Source organism: Falco peregrinus, chromosome 7 (assembly GCF_023634155.1).
Source record: "Falco peregrinus isolate bFalPer1 chromosome 7, bFalPer1.pri, whole genome shotgun sequence".
NCBI classification, from domain to species: domain Eukaryota; kingdom Metazoa; phylum Chordata; class Aves; order Falconiformes; family Falconidae; genus Falco; species Falco peregrinus.
The window spans coordinates 60,400,261-60,417,043 of record NC_073727.1 but is presented as its reverse complement, the minus strand read 5'-3'; the positions used below and the strand labels follow the sequence as shown (position 1 = coordinate 60,417,043).

At 37.1% G+C, this 16,783-nt stretch overlaps 1 protein-coding gene across 1 annotated transcript in view; it reads right to left on the bottom strand.

Moving 5' to 3' along the window:
* Positions 1-16,783, bottom strand: part of NBAS (NBAS subunit of NRZ tethering complex) — a 183,715-nt gene that overhangs the window by 137,067 nt on the left and 29,865 nt on the right. The window contains exons 15-21 of the mRNA XM_055809968.1: positions 16,220-16,477; positions 15,317-15,442; positions 14,034-14,185; positions 13,063-13,197; positions 12,719-12,797; positions 11,901-12,005; positions 11,462-11,598 (exon numbers count right to left, since the gene is read on the bottom strand). Coding sequence (XP_055665943.1) covers positions 11,462-11,598; positions 11,901-12,005; positions 12,719-12,797; positions 13,063-13,197; positions 14,034-14,185; positions 15,317-15,442; positions 16,220-16,477 — 992 coding nt within the window. The remainder of the gene's footprint in view (positions 1-11,461; positions 11,599-11,900; positions 12,006-12,718; positions 12,798-13,062; positions 13,198-14,033; positions 14,186-15,316; positions 15,443-16,219; positions 16,478-16,783) is intronic.

Genomic DNA, 16,783 nt, shown 5'->3' with positions numbered 1-16,783 from the left:
ACTTAACTACATCAAATAATTTCAACAACCTTTTATTCATAAACATTGGGGTAAAAAGAGATTCAGTCACTGGCAAGGACCAGTTGACAGTGGAAGCTCTCAGAGGAGCCCAAGGGCTTGAGCAGTTTCAGAAGCTGAAGAATCACAAAGGCATGGTGAGAGGAGCACTCACACCACATCTTGCCCTGCCCTTAGTCTCCTTCCCATAGCTCCACTAAAAACAGCATGAATAACCTGGGTAACCTGTAAAACAAAAGTTAACCCCTCTCTGTCAGTCTCTCTCATGCATCTCATAAGACAACACATTGGTTGAGTCACATCCATGGAGGTATGTTAAAGATGTGTAGATGTGGACCTTAGCGACATGGTTCAGTGGTAGACTTGGCATTGCTACATTAACAGTTGGACTCCATGATCTTAAGGGTCTTTTCCAACCTAAATGATTCTATGATTCTATTAAAGAGAACACAGACTGTGCGCCTACCCCTCTTCCAAACATTGGCTTTTGCATAAGTCTCTGAAACACCTAACAGAAGAAGAAGAAGAGAAGCAATAGGGGAGAGACACGTGACAAGTTAATAATTATATCAAGATCCATTACAAAATCGCAAGTACCATTTATTGTATTTACTCTGAAAGCAAATTCCTGTTCCAAGTAGTCAGTTACAGACTGTTCACAGCTCTGTAAAGTAAGAGCATCCCATTTGAGTAAGTCTTCTCATATAATCTCAGAGCCTGAGGAGAAACTTTTGGGAAAGCTGCTTTGGTTTAGATGCTCCTTCACTGGTTGTTTTTGTTGTTATTGAGAGAAAGAAGTCATGCAAAAGAGTAAGGAAAGAGGTACAGATATTTAATGGATATTTACCCTTCAAAATTTTCCTCTTTTGGCTAACAAAGTATTAAAACAGAAAATCACTAGAAATAAGCCAAGACAGCTGAAGTTCACAGCACAAATTTAAAGCCACCCATGCATGAATATAGGATCTGAATGACAAGACATTCCAGAATTCACACACACTCTCCTAATGCTAGTATCGCTCAGTATGAGACCTGAAGGGGAAAACAAACAAACAAACAAACAAAACACCACCACCACCAAAAGAAAAAAATAAAAACGTCTACTGATCTAAATCTGTACTGTACTGCCAAATACTACATTGAATATGTTCTTAATTAAGCAGCCACATCCTACATACTTGCCATAAACGTGGCAAAGTTACATTGTGGAATTACAGATCCAGTTCAGAAATTGTTTCTGAACACGTTCAGTAGCACAAAAGGCTCATAATTAAGGTTGGCAAAACTTGCAAATTTTCTTAACTGACCTGAAAATCAGGATGAATGTTTCTTCCCTCCAGTTATTCTTAATATCATTAACTCAATTTCCTGACTCTGATAAACAATTATTAGAGACTGAACAATTTATCTTCTATGCAAGCAAGAATTATCCACCCACCCTAAAATCAAAAGTTATGTAGTTATTGTGTTATTAACTCTTCTTTTTGCAAACTGATGCAGTCACCTATCTGGCCCTTCTCCCCAGCTCATTTCAGAAAACAATATGTATTTCCTTCTCCCCATCTAAAAGCAGGTATTCTCTTCCCTATTCCTGTAACAGAAAAAACACCTGAGTTTGTCTTTAAACTTAACTGCTTTAATATTTTTTTAAATACATTTTTAAATAGAATCCTTTCCATTTAAACATGTCATGGATTAAGAACAAACTCCATTCAAAATAACTTCTCCAAAACCACACTATGGCTTATACCCTTGACTAAAATTGGAAGTGTATTGCTTAAAAAAATGCTTGCTGATAAAGATTTCACTCAATTTGAGTTCCCAGGCCTTGCTCTGTTTGACTTTGCTTCCCACTTGCCCCTCACCTCCAAAATCTATCAAGTAAGGAAGCAATGCCCAACTGCCTCCCCCTGCCTATGTTACTCAACGAGGCACGGCAGAAAAAAAGTTGGAAAGTTGAGAAAAAATGTGAATGACCAAAGGCAAGAAGTGTGTGAACATCCCTTCTGTGAAAGCCAGAGCAGACTTAAGAATCCTAGAAGGAAGAAAACAACAAATATGCTAAGATTGATACCAAAGTTGTTCATTTTTTCATTCCACTCAAATAGGAAATGACATTTCACTGTTTTTACTTCCTACAACACTGTAAGCACTGATGAGACTAGCAGGACCTCATTTAAAATAAACAACAGCAGATAAGCGTTTTACACCATATGCAGCTAAGCTGTTAACTTGTCATTAACATGTTGATGCATGATATAAAATATAAAACACTGTGTATTTGGGTTCAAAAATAGAAAGAATTCTTGGAATAAGTGTCATGAAAGTCTACTATGTCTAGAAAATACCTAGTTCAGGAATATTTGTACCACGTATTATAGACATTTGTGAAACTTCAGGTAAATACTGCGATGTGCCTGTCTGTACCTGTTTCTTCCCTTAGCAACTGCTGCTGGCCATTTGCCTTACGGCCAAATCTACCAAGGCCAATCTCATGTTTCAGCACAGGATTTTGCTGGAATGAAACCTACAGTTGTCCCAACACATCAATTCAAGAAGTACTATAAGCATACTTCACAAGTTTTTCATAAAAGCTTATTAACAGACCACCACAAAATACTGAAGAGAAGACTTTACAGTTCATGGGAAAGAACTGTCATGCAGTGCAATCTTGACTGGAGAATGTCTACTCCATCTTTTTTCCCCTTCTCACAGCAGAAAAGGTCAGAGTTAAATACTTTAACTCAGGTGTATGGATAAGCAAAAAAAAAATCTTTTAAAAGTATCTTCTGCTCTGGTTTGGTTTGATTTGACATTTTAAAAGTATTGAGGTTCACCACAGGAAAAAGTTGAGAGGAATTTTAGATTTTAAGCTCTCACCAAGAGTCAAGCAGCACTCAGTAACAACCTTCTCTAAATGCTTAAAGAAAACAACACAATTAAAAGATAACTGCAAAAAATCTTTCTTCCTAGTAGAAGTCAGCAATTATGGAAAGCCAGTCTTAACAGATACATTTCTTGCTACATTCACACAAAAAAAAGGAGAAACCATACCACTCAGAGCTGACTGCTAACTTCATTCACATTCTCAACAATGCTAAAATATTTACTGCCTTCTGCCCCCTAAGTGACTGCATCCAACTGTCCTTAGTTTCTCTCCTCATTCTGAAGAATTTAGAAAAACTCTGTATTTGAATTCAAATGCAAGAGCTGGAATAAACCGGTCTCGATATCAGCAAAGAAAGGATGGGAGATCCTTGTACCCAAGTCCTTTATAAAAGCAAAGAAATTATTAAAATGTTGTATTGATCTTAAAGTGCATAAAATAGCTTTTATCTTAACTGATACATGCTTTAGCACAGGTATGGGGGTTTTTTTCATCAAATTTCTGTTATCAGTAACTCCAGTGACTTGTGCAGAAACAGGAGAACAACAAAACTTTGGAGGACTATTAAAATGGAAGCAAGTCAGTTGAGAAAAAAATTCAGGCATCAAAGCACCATTGCAGTCTGCAAACTCAAAAACATAAATGCAGATGCGACTGAGAAGAAAGATATACAGACGTGAAGACATATATGAAAGAGGTAGGGCTTCCATTTCTCTACCATGCTTTTGTTCACAACACACATGCAGCAAATCCAGCTGAACTGGGGCACATCAGAACTACCATGTATGCCCTACACACAATACGTAAGCCTAACTGGGCTGAAAGTAGTGAATTTAGCATGCACAGGTAGCTTGCCATATGTGCAATGTACACTTTATGCTACTGCATCCAGAATTCATTAGTCCCTCTGCTTGTGCTATGCAACTTTGCTGCTTTGTTCTAGAAACTGAAATTCCACAGAGGTCAGAGACATGTGCAGGTTAAGTCTGCATTACTACGCAGCGGTCGCCCACCCTAAATTCCAGATATGGGGATAGATCATTGTGGCACTAAGGCAGATCGTTTCTTCTAATTGGAAAAGGCGGCCATCAGCTATGCCGCACTGTAAGTCTACACTTTTTTTTCCTGAGCCACTGCTTTTCCCCCACCCTTTGCCCTTACCTTTTCTTTTCAACAGTAGAATAAATATGGTTGGAGCCCAGTAAATTGACAGATTACAGAGGTATTCAGCTCTGTTCCTTCAAAGGAGCTGACTTTTCCAGTATTGCTCTTTTCACTATTGTTTACATTGGCTTGGCAATTCTTCCCATTCTTTTCTTTGACAAAAGAGGTCCATTTCTTTGGTAGTTTCTGTATCCTACCAACTGCATTAATTCAAACCTGCAAATTATTTTTCTCTCCAGGGAGAGGCGTTCAAAACAGGAAGGTCTAATTCAGTTTTAAGGTCAGAGTCCAATTCTATTACCAACAGCAACTGTGCAGGTTTTTTCCTTCAAGCATTTCATACAGCAGGCCTGTCTCTCCAAGACTCATCCGGTTGAGGATTAGAATTTTATTTTTTTAAAATCTTTTCCCTTGTTAACTTGTGCACATCAAATCCGGGCTCCAAGCAAAATGCAATTCTCCAACACATTTATGAAACAATGTATTTTTGCTAAAAGACATGCACATTTTTTAGAGTAGGTTTGGGTTTTTCTCTAAAAATATTTTGGGAGTTGATGAATCTTTACTTTTTTTTTAAATCACGTCTTACTGTCTGAAAAATAATATTATAAACACTAATTCTGCATTTGAAAGCTTGTGTTACATATTGGAATAGTTCTGAACATAACATTTAAGTTAAGACAATTAGTATTGATCTGTTAGAGGCTAGAAAGCTATATATGAAAGATATTGTAGGATAAAAATAAGGTAGAGTTCCATCAAATGGTTTTCACTCAAAATGTTTTTGAAGAATGTGCTTGACTCCAATTTTATTATATTTTTTTAAATTATCTCAAATTTATGTTTTGCGATAAGAGGGATATAAAATCCTGAACCATCAAATATTCTTTTCCTACTGCTGACTCTTGTCCACTTAACAGAATTTATGATTTCCCTATTTTACTGTAGGTACATTGTAAGTTATTTTAGACTTCACATTCAGATTAGCACTTTCATAATCCCACTACAAATAGTTATGGAGGTATTAGAAGTAGGCGATATTTAACATATATAGTTGTATAAATGCAGGATATGTAAGGGAAGTTTTTAAAAATGTTTTTTAATTTAGTCCAGAAACTCTTTTGTCCACAGTCTGTATCTTCTCAGACAGCAACTAGGAAACCAAAGCCAGTTTCTGTTGCTTTGGAATTCTTATGGCTCTGAAACAGTTTTATTACATCACAATTACTGTATTTCATCCTCAGTTACAGAGTAAGAAATGCATCCCGGATATGTACTCTTGCAAAGCTATGACATGTACTGCATTTTTTGTATTGCACGAAAACATGTAGTTTAGCAATGAATTAGTAAATGCAACTATATAACTGATTACATATATTTTTTATGTTTCCAATTATCCAATATACTACACAATACAGTAGTGGTAGGCAGAAAGAGAAGCTCTTAATTTTCTAGGAATATCCACAGGTCACGTGACAAATTCATCAAGACAGAAGTACAGCTGGTGCCTAAACCAGTCTGACAAAAACACCACACACTTTGAGAAAACTGTTACACAGAAAAGGCATCCTGCTTGTGGCTACCACAGCTAATCACCCTTCACAACTGCTGTGCACTTAATGACAGGTCTTTTGAAGCAACTCTGCCACCAGAGGAAAAAAGTTACATCTGATCTTACATAAACAAATCAAGCTATGTTTTAATGATGTAGTAAACCTTTAACAGAATTTGGGGAAAGAGGAACATTTTTCCCCTAAAAAAACCCTAGACTGAATAATCTAAACATCAGAAAAATCAACCAACACTACATAACTGCCATTTAGAAGCTTGCTGTGGATTTTTTCTTGATGATACAATTAAAGTTGTGAGGCAGCAAGAGCTTTCACAAAATCAAAATGGGCTATTTCAAAGACACAGTTAAACTCTGAGTAAGATCAAAGCTGTCTGCCAACACATACTGAAAATAGTCCTTCACAACTGTTCATTTATAAAGGATAATGATGTTCATAGAAGAAAATTTGTTCTAAACCCTGTAAAAAGGTGACAAACAAATACGACAATGGGAGCGATACACTTTCATGAGAAGACTGGGGACAGCAAGCCAAGGTACAGTTCAGGACTATGCAGGCAAGACACACATGGTAGATGAAGACAGGACAAGTCAGCATGAACAACTCAAAAAAAGAAAATCCCGTTCATGCTCTGTGGATAAACAGTACAGGCACAGTTTAGCTCATATGCTATAGAAAGTTATGTGAAGGCTGCTACTGGCCTGCCTGAAACCTCCATGTTGAACACACACAGAGCTCTCAGCCTTCAAGTGCTCCAGTCCCCAATCACTTTCGTGGCCCTCTGGCGACGTGGCTCCAGTATACCAACGTCCTTCCTGAACTGAGGTCCAGTATTCTAGCTGCAGCTGAATGAGTGCGGTACTCCAATTGCTCTGTCTCCTGGCTATGCTTCTGTTCATGCAGCACAACATGCTGCTGCCCTTCCCTGTTGGCTGATGTCCTGCTTCTGCCCTCCAGGACATCCAGGTCCTTTTCAGCAGAATGCTTCCCAGTCAGTCTGTCTCCATCCTTTATTGTTGCAAGAGTTTCTTCAGTTGCAGGAACAGGACTTTGCATTTATCCTTGAACTCCCCAAGGCTTTTGCTGGCCCATGCATCCAGCCTGTCTAGGTCCCTCTGAATGACAGCTCAACTCCAGCATTGCAGCTCCTGTGAAAGTTCCCTCCTTCCTTGGTTACAGCTCATGCTCTCCCTGGCTCCCTTACAGCTTCAAATTCTCAACAGAAAAGAAGTGAATGTAAAACTTATGCCCTTCTTACTTGTTTCACTGTAGCACTACACACACTAACTCAAAAAAAAAAAAAAAAATAAAACAACCAACCCCTGACCACGGGATTAATTCTTTTAACATGAACTACAAAAGCAGTTCAGCTTCAGAAGAGAAAACTAATATGAAAAAGTGAGGACCATATATTAGTTCTGCAGACATTCAGTCATCAAACCAATTCACATACATATATACTAAGAAGAGATGAACTCTAAGAGCTTTAGTGAAACTGCAGTGCCACAGGCAATAACTAAAAACCTAGTTCAGGAGAAGATATCATTATGGAAAGGCAAAGTTAACTGCTTATGAATCTCTTAGTTTAATTGTGTAGTATTTACCTATTCATAGGTGAGAGCCAATTATGTGGAAATTTTCAGGTTTTACAAACTTCACTAAGTTTTTAGAAGATACTTCTACTCCCACCCTAGTTCATTAGGCAAATGGAGTTCATCCACAACTCTCCAGTGAAAATTCACTTTAAGCTACAACTGAAAATCAGTATTTGAGAAAGTTAGGGAGTGAAAAAGTAGAAACATATAAGAAGTTGCTATTGTAAGAGGAAAGACTTTTACTACTAGAGTAATGTGCAATATAGCAGACTTATGGCTGTTGAGGGAACCATACATATGAATTTCCCAACTTCTGTGAGTTTAAAATGTGAGCGGTAATGTTGCAATATAGCAGTTAAATGTAGTAAAAAGGATAAGAAAATTAAAAGGGAAAAAAAAAGCACTAGTTATATTTATAATGGTGGTTCAGCGTTATTTTCCTCTGAGATCACCTTTAAAAAAAACTCAGGGCACCAGTCTTACCTATAGACTATGAATGCTAGCTGTAGCTATTGAAATAGAGATAAGAAAGAGCTGTCATCTCCTAATACCTACACTTTTACCACCTTCACTCTAGTTGTACAGACTTCATCTGTTAAGACATCTGATGGAGATCTGAGAAGGAGCATGAATCCCAATGACTAAGACAGCAGAGACTTAGAAGCCATCATTATAAAAGTAGCCAAGTAGTAGTATGAGAAGAAAACATTACAATTGCAATTCTGCAGAAACACATTACTGACAGTCCATCACAATACCAATTTGAAGCTGACAGGCATGTAGAGCCACCAATGCGTCTTAGTATTTCTTCTCAATTCCAGGAGCAGTTGAGCTTATATAACCTGCAGTCCTTTCCAAGAGTCTTATGTATACATAAATCGTCTGCCCAGATATTACTTAACTCCTCCTGAACAGTTCTGAGAGCAACCCCTAAAGATGCTAAGCTACAAAACCTGTGCCAAAAATGAGCAATGGAAGGCTATCTACAGCTTCAGACTTTCTGTAAGCTGTTATTGGGGGAAAAATATGTATTTCCAAACAACTTGGCCTAGAACATGGCGGGCGGAGGGGAGGGAGAAATTCTTCTACCTTTTTTTCCCCTCATTTATTATGCCAACTCTTCCTTGATGGGTAAGACCTTAAAACTTTTGTGACACTGGCCTCTAAGTGCCATCCTAATGTAAATTACATGTGCCGGTAACAAGAAAACAACTGCTTTATGCCTATGGAATGCAGTAGCAAAATAAGCCTTTCTTTCACTAGGTACTTAAAATTTACTAGCTGCAGCTGAAGTCAAGGCTCCAGATGAAAGGAAATAGCATTTATAATGCAACTTTTACAAAACCTCTTTATTATAGGGGAATGAAATTCTTCAGATATAGCACTTCTGTGCGCATTCACATTGGTAGTGCCGCACAACAAGCAACTGTGTCTCAATGCTTTTGCCTTGGCAAGAGCTAGAGGTGGCTATTTGTCCCACCTCGCCTGTTCCATGCACAAACAAGGCAGCACCTGCTATACAGCCTCAAGTTCTTCTTCAGCCAGATTCCCCTGCAGATGGGGGAAAACTATGAAAGCACAGAGCAGTGTGGTGAATTTCCATAAAGACAGGTGTCACCTCAGAGAGCTCCAGCTGGGAACCAACCCTGTCAGTGTTTAAAGTGCTCCATATACACAGACACAAGATGGTTAGTTCCCAACAGTATTCATCCTACACATACACAGGGCCATATAAGAAAACCTAGAAGATGCACTACTGGGTTTTTTTTCCCTCCACCAAAATCTTTTCTGCCTCCAGAGCTGCACACTACTCAGCAAGATGTCTGCCCTGCAGAAGGCTGAGCAGCAAAAGCATCAGCAAGGCACAAACAAGGTGTTCTTTAAGCATGGCTACCAGGGCAGGCTGCACTCAACGTGGGCATTATCATGCAGTTGGTCCACGTTAGTGGTCTCATCACATGCACCACAGCAACCAATTACCCTATTGGAATATCTTCATACAGAGAATTACGGCCTTGAATTTTCAGAAAAACAATGATCTAAAAGAAATCACAAGAGAGATTGCTCTTTTTTTGCAGCTGAAAATAGGAAATCCTCCTGATATCCACACCGTATTTCATAACTGCAACAGTGTGACATTTAAGGAGGAATACAAGACTAAGTCATTTCCTCAGAACCCTTTACAAGATTTTTCTAGAGTCAGAGTTCCTGAGGATAGACTGGATCATTCTCACCCCTTATCCCAAGACCACTGTAATGACAAGCTGCATAAACTGAACAGTGACGTGTAGTGTTGCCGACATTTTGTTTAACCAATTGGGATTTATATTTTTGTAATGTCTTCCTTTTGTTCAGAAGTTTATCAATTACAATTAGCACTCGCACTTTTTTTAATATTATGTGGGAATGAACCAGTTTCATAAGTTGTATCATAACCTTGGTCCATCAGTTAATGTAATGCAAATTATGTCTACATACTGTGTTCTATAGAGAAGTAAACTAGATAGCACACATTTAAACTGGATGTCACAAAAACTATGTATCTACAGAATGCCAGTAATTCTATTCATACTAATAACCCACTTTAAAAAAAAAAAAACGCTAGCACTAAAAGGCCCAATAAACTCACTTTAAAAAGACCAAGACCTTCAATTCTCTTTGATTCACATAAAACAACTGCCAGAAACTGAAGCTGTTTGGACTGGGGGAAAGGCTCATGCAATTAAAAAAAAAAAAAATTAAAATCATTAAGAAAATGTACAAAGTAAGAACTTAAGTCTATTAAGTATTAAGTCTCATTAATACTTTCATCAAAACATATTTAATCATTATATTAGTAAAATAGTTTTAGGGAGTGTATTTAGCAATACTGTGTGAATAATCCCTGTAACAGGAAACCAGTTTTAGAAAAAGGTTAGATCAGTATTCAGTATGCAAGATTTGTGTATATAGGATTTGCTCTCATCCCCTTCAGAAAGAAAGCGACCATGTTTATGAACATCAACAAAATTATAACCACATTTAAGATGACCCTTCTTCCCACCCTCTCACATTATAGATCCTCTCAAAACAAAAGAGAAAGTTGTGAATAAGTTTTACTAATTTTCTAAACACTGCAATAATTTCTTTTCATGGTCCTAACTGTTACCTTAAATAAAATGTTCAAACAAGTGTTTTCACATCCTAACTAAATAACTACATGTGTTCCTAATACTATCCACACAATAAAAAGGGCACTGGTAAGTACTGGATATTGTAAAATAAAGACTAATTTCTGCTCAGAAAGAACAAAGGTGGTAAGCATTATAAGCTAGAAAAAACGTCGGGGGAATAACCTGATGAATGAAAAACCCCTCTGCTACATGGAGAATTATCTATATGGGACTGTTAAAACTTTCAAGTGAAAAACTTAACTATAATGCTGGAAGACTACAAAAAAATTATCTATTATCTGTTCCAAAAACTATCCCTCTGCAGTAAGGCTTCAAAGTCCTATTGTAAAATAGTGCCCAGTTCTTCATGGGCACTGAACAAAATGCTTCAAAACTAATTTCATAATGAAAGTGTTTAAAAGAAATATTCTAGAAGGAAAAAAAATATTTTAATTAATACACAGAACATAAGTATGATGTCCAAGGAAGACTCTTCCAAAAATTTATATGAAATTGACAGTAAGCTAAAATCTTATGCTGAAATGAATGAATAGGAAAGTCTGGATTTAAAGCTTTTCATAATTCGACCTTAGCAAGCTGCATAAGAATCAGTAACAAGAAGATTAATGATTCTGAAGTTACTGACTGCTTAAGTATTAAATTACACACCAAAACAAATCCAGGAAAATGTAATTGCTTCCAGGGAGCTAAACACTTGTATTATTAATTTCCTAACATTGTCTGTTATTACAAATCAATCACAGATTTGTACTTAGACCTCTGAAAATCCGGGCCATTGTAGGTCAGAAGAGGCCATGCTTCCTCTTTAGCATAATGGAGACAAGAACATTTAAAGTCCTTACTTTCCTGATATTAACCCAAAAGAGACCAAAAAGCTTCCAAGAATGGCATAAAGTAAAGCAGAAAATGAAGACTAGTCAAGTACACAAAGACAAAGCTGCTCTCTTGATTCCATGTAATAACCAACAGCCGGTTGCCATATATAAAAACTAATTTATGTATTAACCTAAAAGTCTCCTTTTTTTTAGTTAATATCCATTGAGGCATCCTTACCAAGCTTCAGGCAACAAGAAAGCATATTCATGTGGTGAAGTAGTCTCTGGAAAATTGGACAGAATTGCCTGTCTGTGTGGAAGTAAAGCTGATCCATGGAAAGTGAACAGAATTTCCAGGGCTCTGACATTGCTTTCCTAAAGAATAAAACATGTTGAAGAACTAGCTTAAGACTGGTTTAAACTGAAAATGAGCAAAAAAAATGTAAACTTACGTCATGCAAAAAACATTTAATTTTAAAATTTTCTGTAGCAATAAAGAAAATTATTAGCTCAGGCTCATCACATTTATTACTTACTATCAGAAAAATACCCCCCACCTCTTAAATTCCCACTGAGATTTAACCAAGTTCAAAGCGGGGTGGGGGGCAGGGAATACACTTAAATGCAAACAGCAATACCAAAACATAATTACGTTCTAACAAAATAAATATTAATACCCGAGCATAAGTTCTTGCTGAAAGTACAATATTCTGATTTCTGAACTTCTTGAAGAATTCGCTATCATAGTGCTGTTCAGCTGCATGCGGCCCTCCAAGGATTTCCTTTAAAAAAAAACACACACAAAAAACATGCAACTTTAAAAAAAAATGGGGTTTATGCAAGATTTACAAAAGCATCAAAAAAACTTACACATTACTTAATCTTAGGATGAGTAAGTATGAGATATATGTGGAAAGGCATGCTGGTTTTTATTTGTTTCAGTATGAAAAAAACAGATGCATTTTTGATTGACAAGCTAAGACAATTCTCCACTTTATCTTAATAGGAGTTTAGACAACATTAGTTACAAAGAGATGTGGTAAAAGTCATTATATGACTAGTGCCAACTTCAAAATTAAAATTAACAAAATAAGCAAAATACAGTCTGACATTGCAAAAACTTTCACTTTGGTAAGGTCATGGAAGAAGAAGATTTATCACAGAATCCAAACAGAACTTACTGATTAGACTGACAGTGATCCTGCAACAACTCCATATGGCATTTTGCATAACTTAATTCCCTGCAGACACAGCATGTTCAAAGCACGCTTCGGCCCAGCTATACCTCTCAACCCTAGAAGCTGGCCATTTGCAACAGTAAAGCAAAAGAATCTCAGTAAGCTTGAACAGAAAACAGCTTACTTCTGCCAAGTGAGATTGTTGCATTTCAAGACAAATATAAACATAAATACTACAATATATGATAGAAAAGTAACAGGAATACCTATGGAACGAGAACTCAAAAGAACTGTAGCCAGTTGCCAAGTTTCCTCACCTCATAGGTTTCAAGGCGATCAAGGTAAGTTAACAGCTTCAGCCTGCTACGGCAGAGTTCTTTTTGTTCCAATGTCAGCCTGTGTTCAGAAGAGGAATTTTCATGCTTGCAATTGATATTGTACATCATATGAAGGCAAGGATTAAACAATTAATGACTTTGTGCACTGGAATATATCAAGAAATTAAGTAAACCAAGAACTTTGACACAATAATAGTGCCAATTAAATTTGAAACCACTTTCCTATTAGGAATAACATACATAAGAGTAATTACATTCTTGCAACTGTGTAGTTATAATAAACCTCTAATTCTGAATAAAGCATGGCCTAATGTTTCATTTACCTTGAGAAGTTTACTGATAATAGCAGTTCTTGACGCTTCTTGGCCTCTTTTTCTTTTCTTGCATCCATTTCTTCATCTGGTGACAAAAAGTCTTCATAGGGAATGTCAATGTCCACCTCCCCTGGTAAGATAAATCTGCAAGACAAAAACAACATCATCATCAATGTTGATAAAAAAACAACAACATACAATAAGCTAATTTTTTATAAAACTTATGAACACAGCTTTCCATTTATTTCTTAACCAAAATCCAAACCTTTTACAGAAAAAGATAATTCTGACTTTTGCTGTTGTAAAGCAGCAGGCACTCATCACAAGTCAAGAGGCCATCATCTCTTATTTCCATCCCCTCCCTAAAACAAACCAAAATACCAAACCACAAACCACACAGCTATGATGGTTGATAAATTTCTAAATTCCACCACTAGCACTGGGATTGACAGCAGCTCTACAGCATGCAATATTAATAGCTGACTGCACAAAGAACAGCCTCATCTCTTTCTACCACCAACAAATGAATACTGAAGAGAATTGTCTCTGCATGTGTTTCCCCACTGACCCACCGTGTTTTGCTTTGTTCCCCTCCCCACTTGAACAACAGAAGATCATTACAATTAAGACATACAACAAAATGCATTTATAGGGATAGCTGCAGCTCCCAGAAGAGGCAACACAAACAGATTGTGTGTTTTCTTCATCATAGAGAACTTCATATGTCAAAGGCCATCCAGAGAAGAGGGAAAATGCAGTACAAAACCTTTTACAAACATAAAATGAGAACAGGTACCTTACGGACATCTTTAAACTAGTTTCATTCAAAACATTACTTTTCTTAAGGTCCTGCAAAAGCATCTTAACATTTTCATTAGTGGTTGATATAAAAAAAAATATTACCAAATTATCAGAAAAGACTTCACACACCATTCTTTAAAAAGAAAAAATAAAACAAAACAAAAATACTCTTCCCAAACCTGCCACCATCTTCTCCTTTTCCTATGGCCACAAGAGCCTCCAAGTCTGTGCCTTTCAAGCCATACTGAAGCAGCTTCTTAGCAGCATCCACATTCTCTGGAACTCTTTCCAAACACTCATGAAGAACCCACGTGCGCTTCTTGATTTTGCTCTGTCCAAGAAAAGAGCATAGACACAATATTATATGTTTCAATCCTCCAAAGCAATGACATTGGAAATGTTAAAATCTTCTAGAGCGTTTCTTCCACTTAAGAGAATGCCAAGTTAATCTGACGACTGACAATGCAAACGAGCAAAAGAGGTGAGAACGCAGGAAACAAAAAGGGCACAGAAATGCCAAATGATTTAGCAGAACTTTCACAACAACTGGAATAGAAGTTATTATTTTTATTCCTTCAATAGTATCCCTTCCCCTTAAACCAAATAAAAACTGATGTTTTGGGGCTAAAATTCAGTTTTTATAAACCAAGTGTATTCCCCAATAGCACTACAGTCATTTTTAATTCCAACCTCTTCACATGCCGATAGGATTCTGTGACAGAAAAAAACCCCACCACAGTCACGGAGTATTATTGGTCTTCTCAGCTTATCTTCAATTGAGATTACATTGCACATGGAGAACGGCTATTTGTAAAAATCTTATTTTGACATTAAATCAACGCTTGACTTGAAAAAACAAAAATTAGATTATATTGCTCTTGAAGACTTTACCTTATAGCACCATTAGAAGCACCATTAGGTTGTACAGTTTTGACAACACTTCACTGAGTTTAAAGTCTTTCTTTCAAGCCAAAAAAACCCACATTCGATTCTACTGAAAGCTTCAGTTACAGGTAGCAGTTCACTGTAAATTTTCTTATTCAGATTTTGCTATATAGCTACTGATACCAACTTCACCTTTCCATTTCATTTTCTAAAATATTTAGAAGTCATTTAGGTGTTTTATGTTTATATTTATTACTATTCATTTGCCAGGCAACAATCTACTGCTGCATGTAGGGGAGAGATTATACTAGAAAAAGCATGCTGCTGTTAATGAAAATTAGAAGATACTCCAAAGGAAAGATTTCCAGTTATGTCCAAAGTCTCTAGATCAGGCCTTCAGTTAAATTAACAAGACCACTCTCTTCCACATAACATGAAATTAAATTTGCAAGACAGCTCTCCACATTGCCACCAATTTATGTTGCATAAATTAGAACACACTTGAGAATTCAATTTCTGTAAAGATAATGCAGACATTCCAGTAAGAAAGCCTAGAAGTCACAAAAAACAAACCCACCAGATAGTCCTGAATTGAAGCAACGTTAACAGCTGACTTCCTCCACTGTCTTTGATACACAAGATCAGAATCAAGGCCATATGCTTGAGCCAAAGACAAAGCTTCCCCGTATTCCTCATTATCAATCTAAAAAGCAAACACATGCAAATGAAAGTCATCCAATTTCCATATTAAGCAATCAAATATTAATTCTGTGTGCTGAAACAGGTAGAGGAATAATTACTGTGAGTATGCTTAAGCAGGTAGGAAAGAGAATGGCTCAAGATACAGACGAGTAAAACTCAGATCTGATGGACACCTCTAGAAAATCAGAGATTTTGCCTCAAGAAAAAGAAAGAAGTTATTTAGGTAACTAGTATGACATCAACACTCTGTGGAAACTAACAGCTATGAAGTGAGCTGGTCTACCATCAGAACAATCGAAATGGCCTAGACAAAGTGCTCTCTAGAGTAGTCCTAAAAATTAAGTATCTATTCAGTACAAGAGTCACAGGCCTGATTTGTATGTATGCCTGAAAAAACATGCAAGCAAACTACATTCACATCACAGTACCAGTTAACCCATTCCTCAGCCAGTAACAAGCTGAACTAATTTCATTCAATCTATTTGCCAGGTTTGTCATTATTTGTAAACATTCACATGAGTACACTTCCAAGTCTGGCCAAGATGATACAGTGTCTCCTCAGTGACCTGCAAACATCATCTCATTTGAATTACTGTATTGCTGGTTTTAAACAATGATCCCTTCAATTAGGTAACACATTATACCGTCAACTAAGAGACTTAGCAATATGCGTCTAAAATACTCCTGTTAACATAGCAAGAATTGAAAGGGGTGGGTGGGGTGGAAATCTTTCTAAATAAAGCTGATTAAGAGATAGGACCCTTCCTTCTACACTTACTTTTCTCTGGTACAGTTCCTCTGGAGTCGTGGATCTCAAACTGACAAGGCGGAAATTCTTTGTAATAGTACGTGGACGTTTCCGTGGAGGAGCAAATCGTTCCATTTCTGTCACAAAGTACAGGCCTTGCTTTAGGTAACTGAAGTATCTGTCCTTAGCAGAAGTTTCGTCATCTGAGTCAGATTCATCTTCTCCCTCATCTTCATCACCAGGCCTGCTCTCCAAGCGTAATCTTTTTGGAACAAGTTTTATCTCACACTGCACAGAAAATACGAATATGAAATGTCCACCTAGTAAACCTCAACTATTTGGTGAGAATTGAGTATATCTTCACACCCAGTCCTCCAAATTTCAGAATCAACATCCTCCCTCCTCTTCTCCTTTTAACCCTTTATTTCTCAGCTTGCTTAACACACTCCACAAACTCTGTGCGTCTCCTGGATCTGAGGCTTCATCTCTTACCTTCTGAAGCAAGAGTTGAAGGCTTCTTAATAGTAACCTGCTATTATGCTAAGTGTCCTGCACCACCCCAGACAGGCAGAACCATGGGGACTTCTTCATACA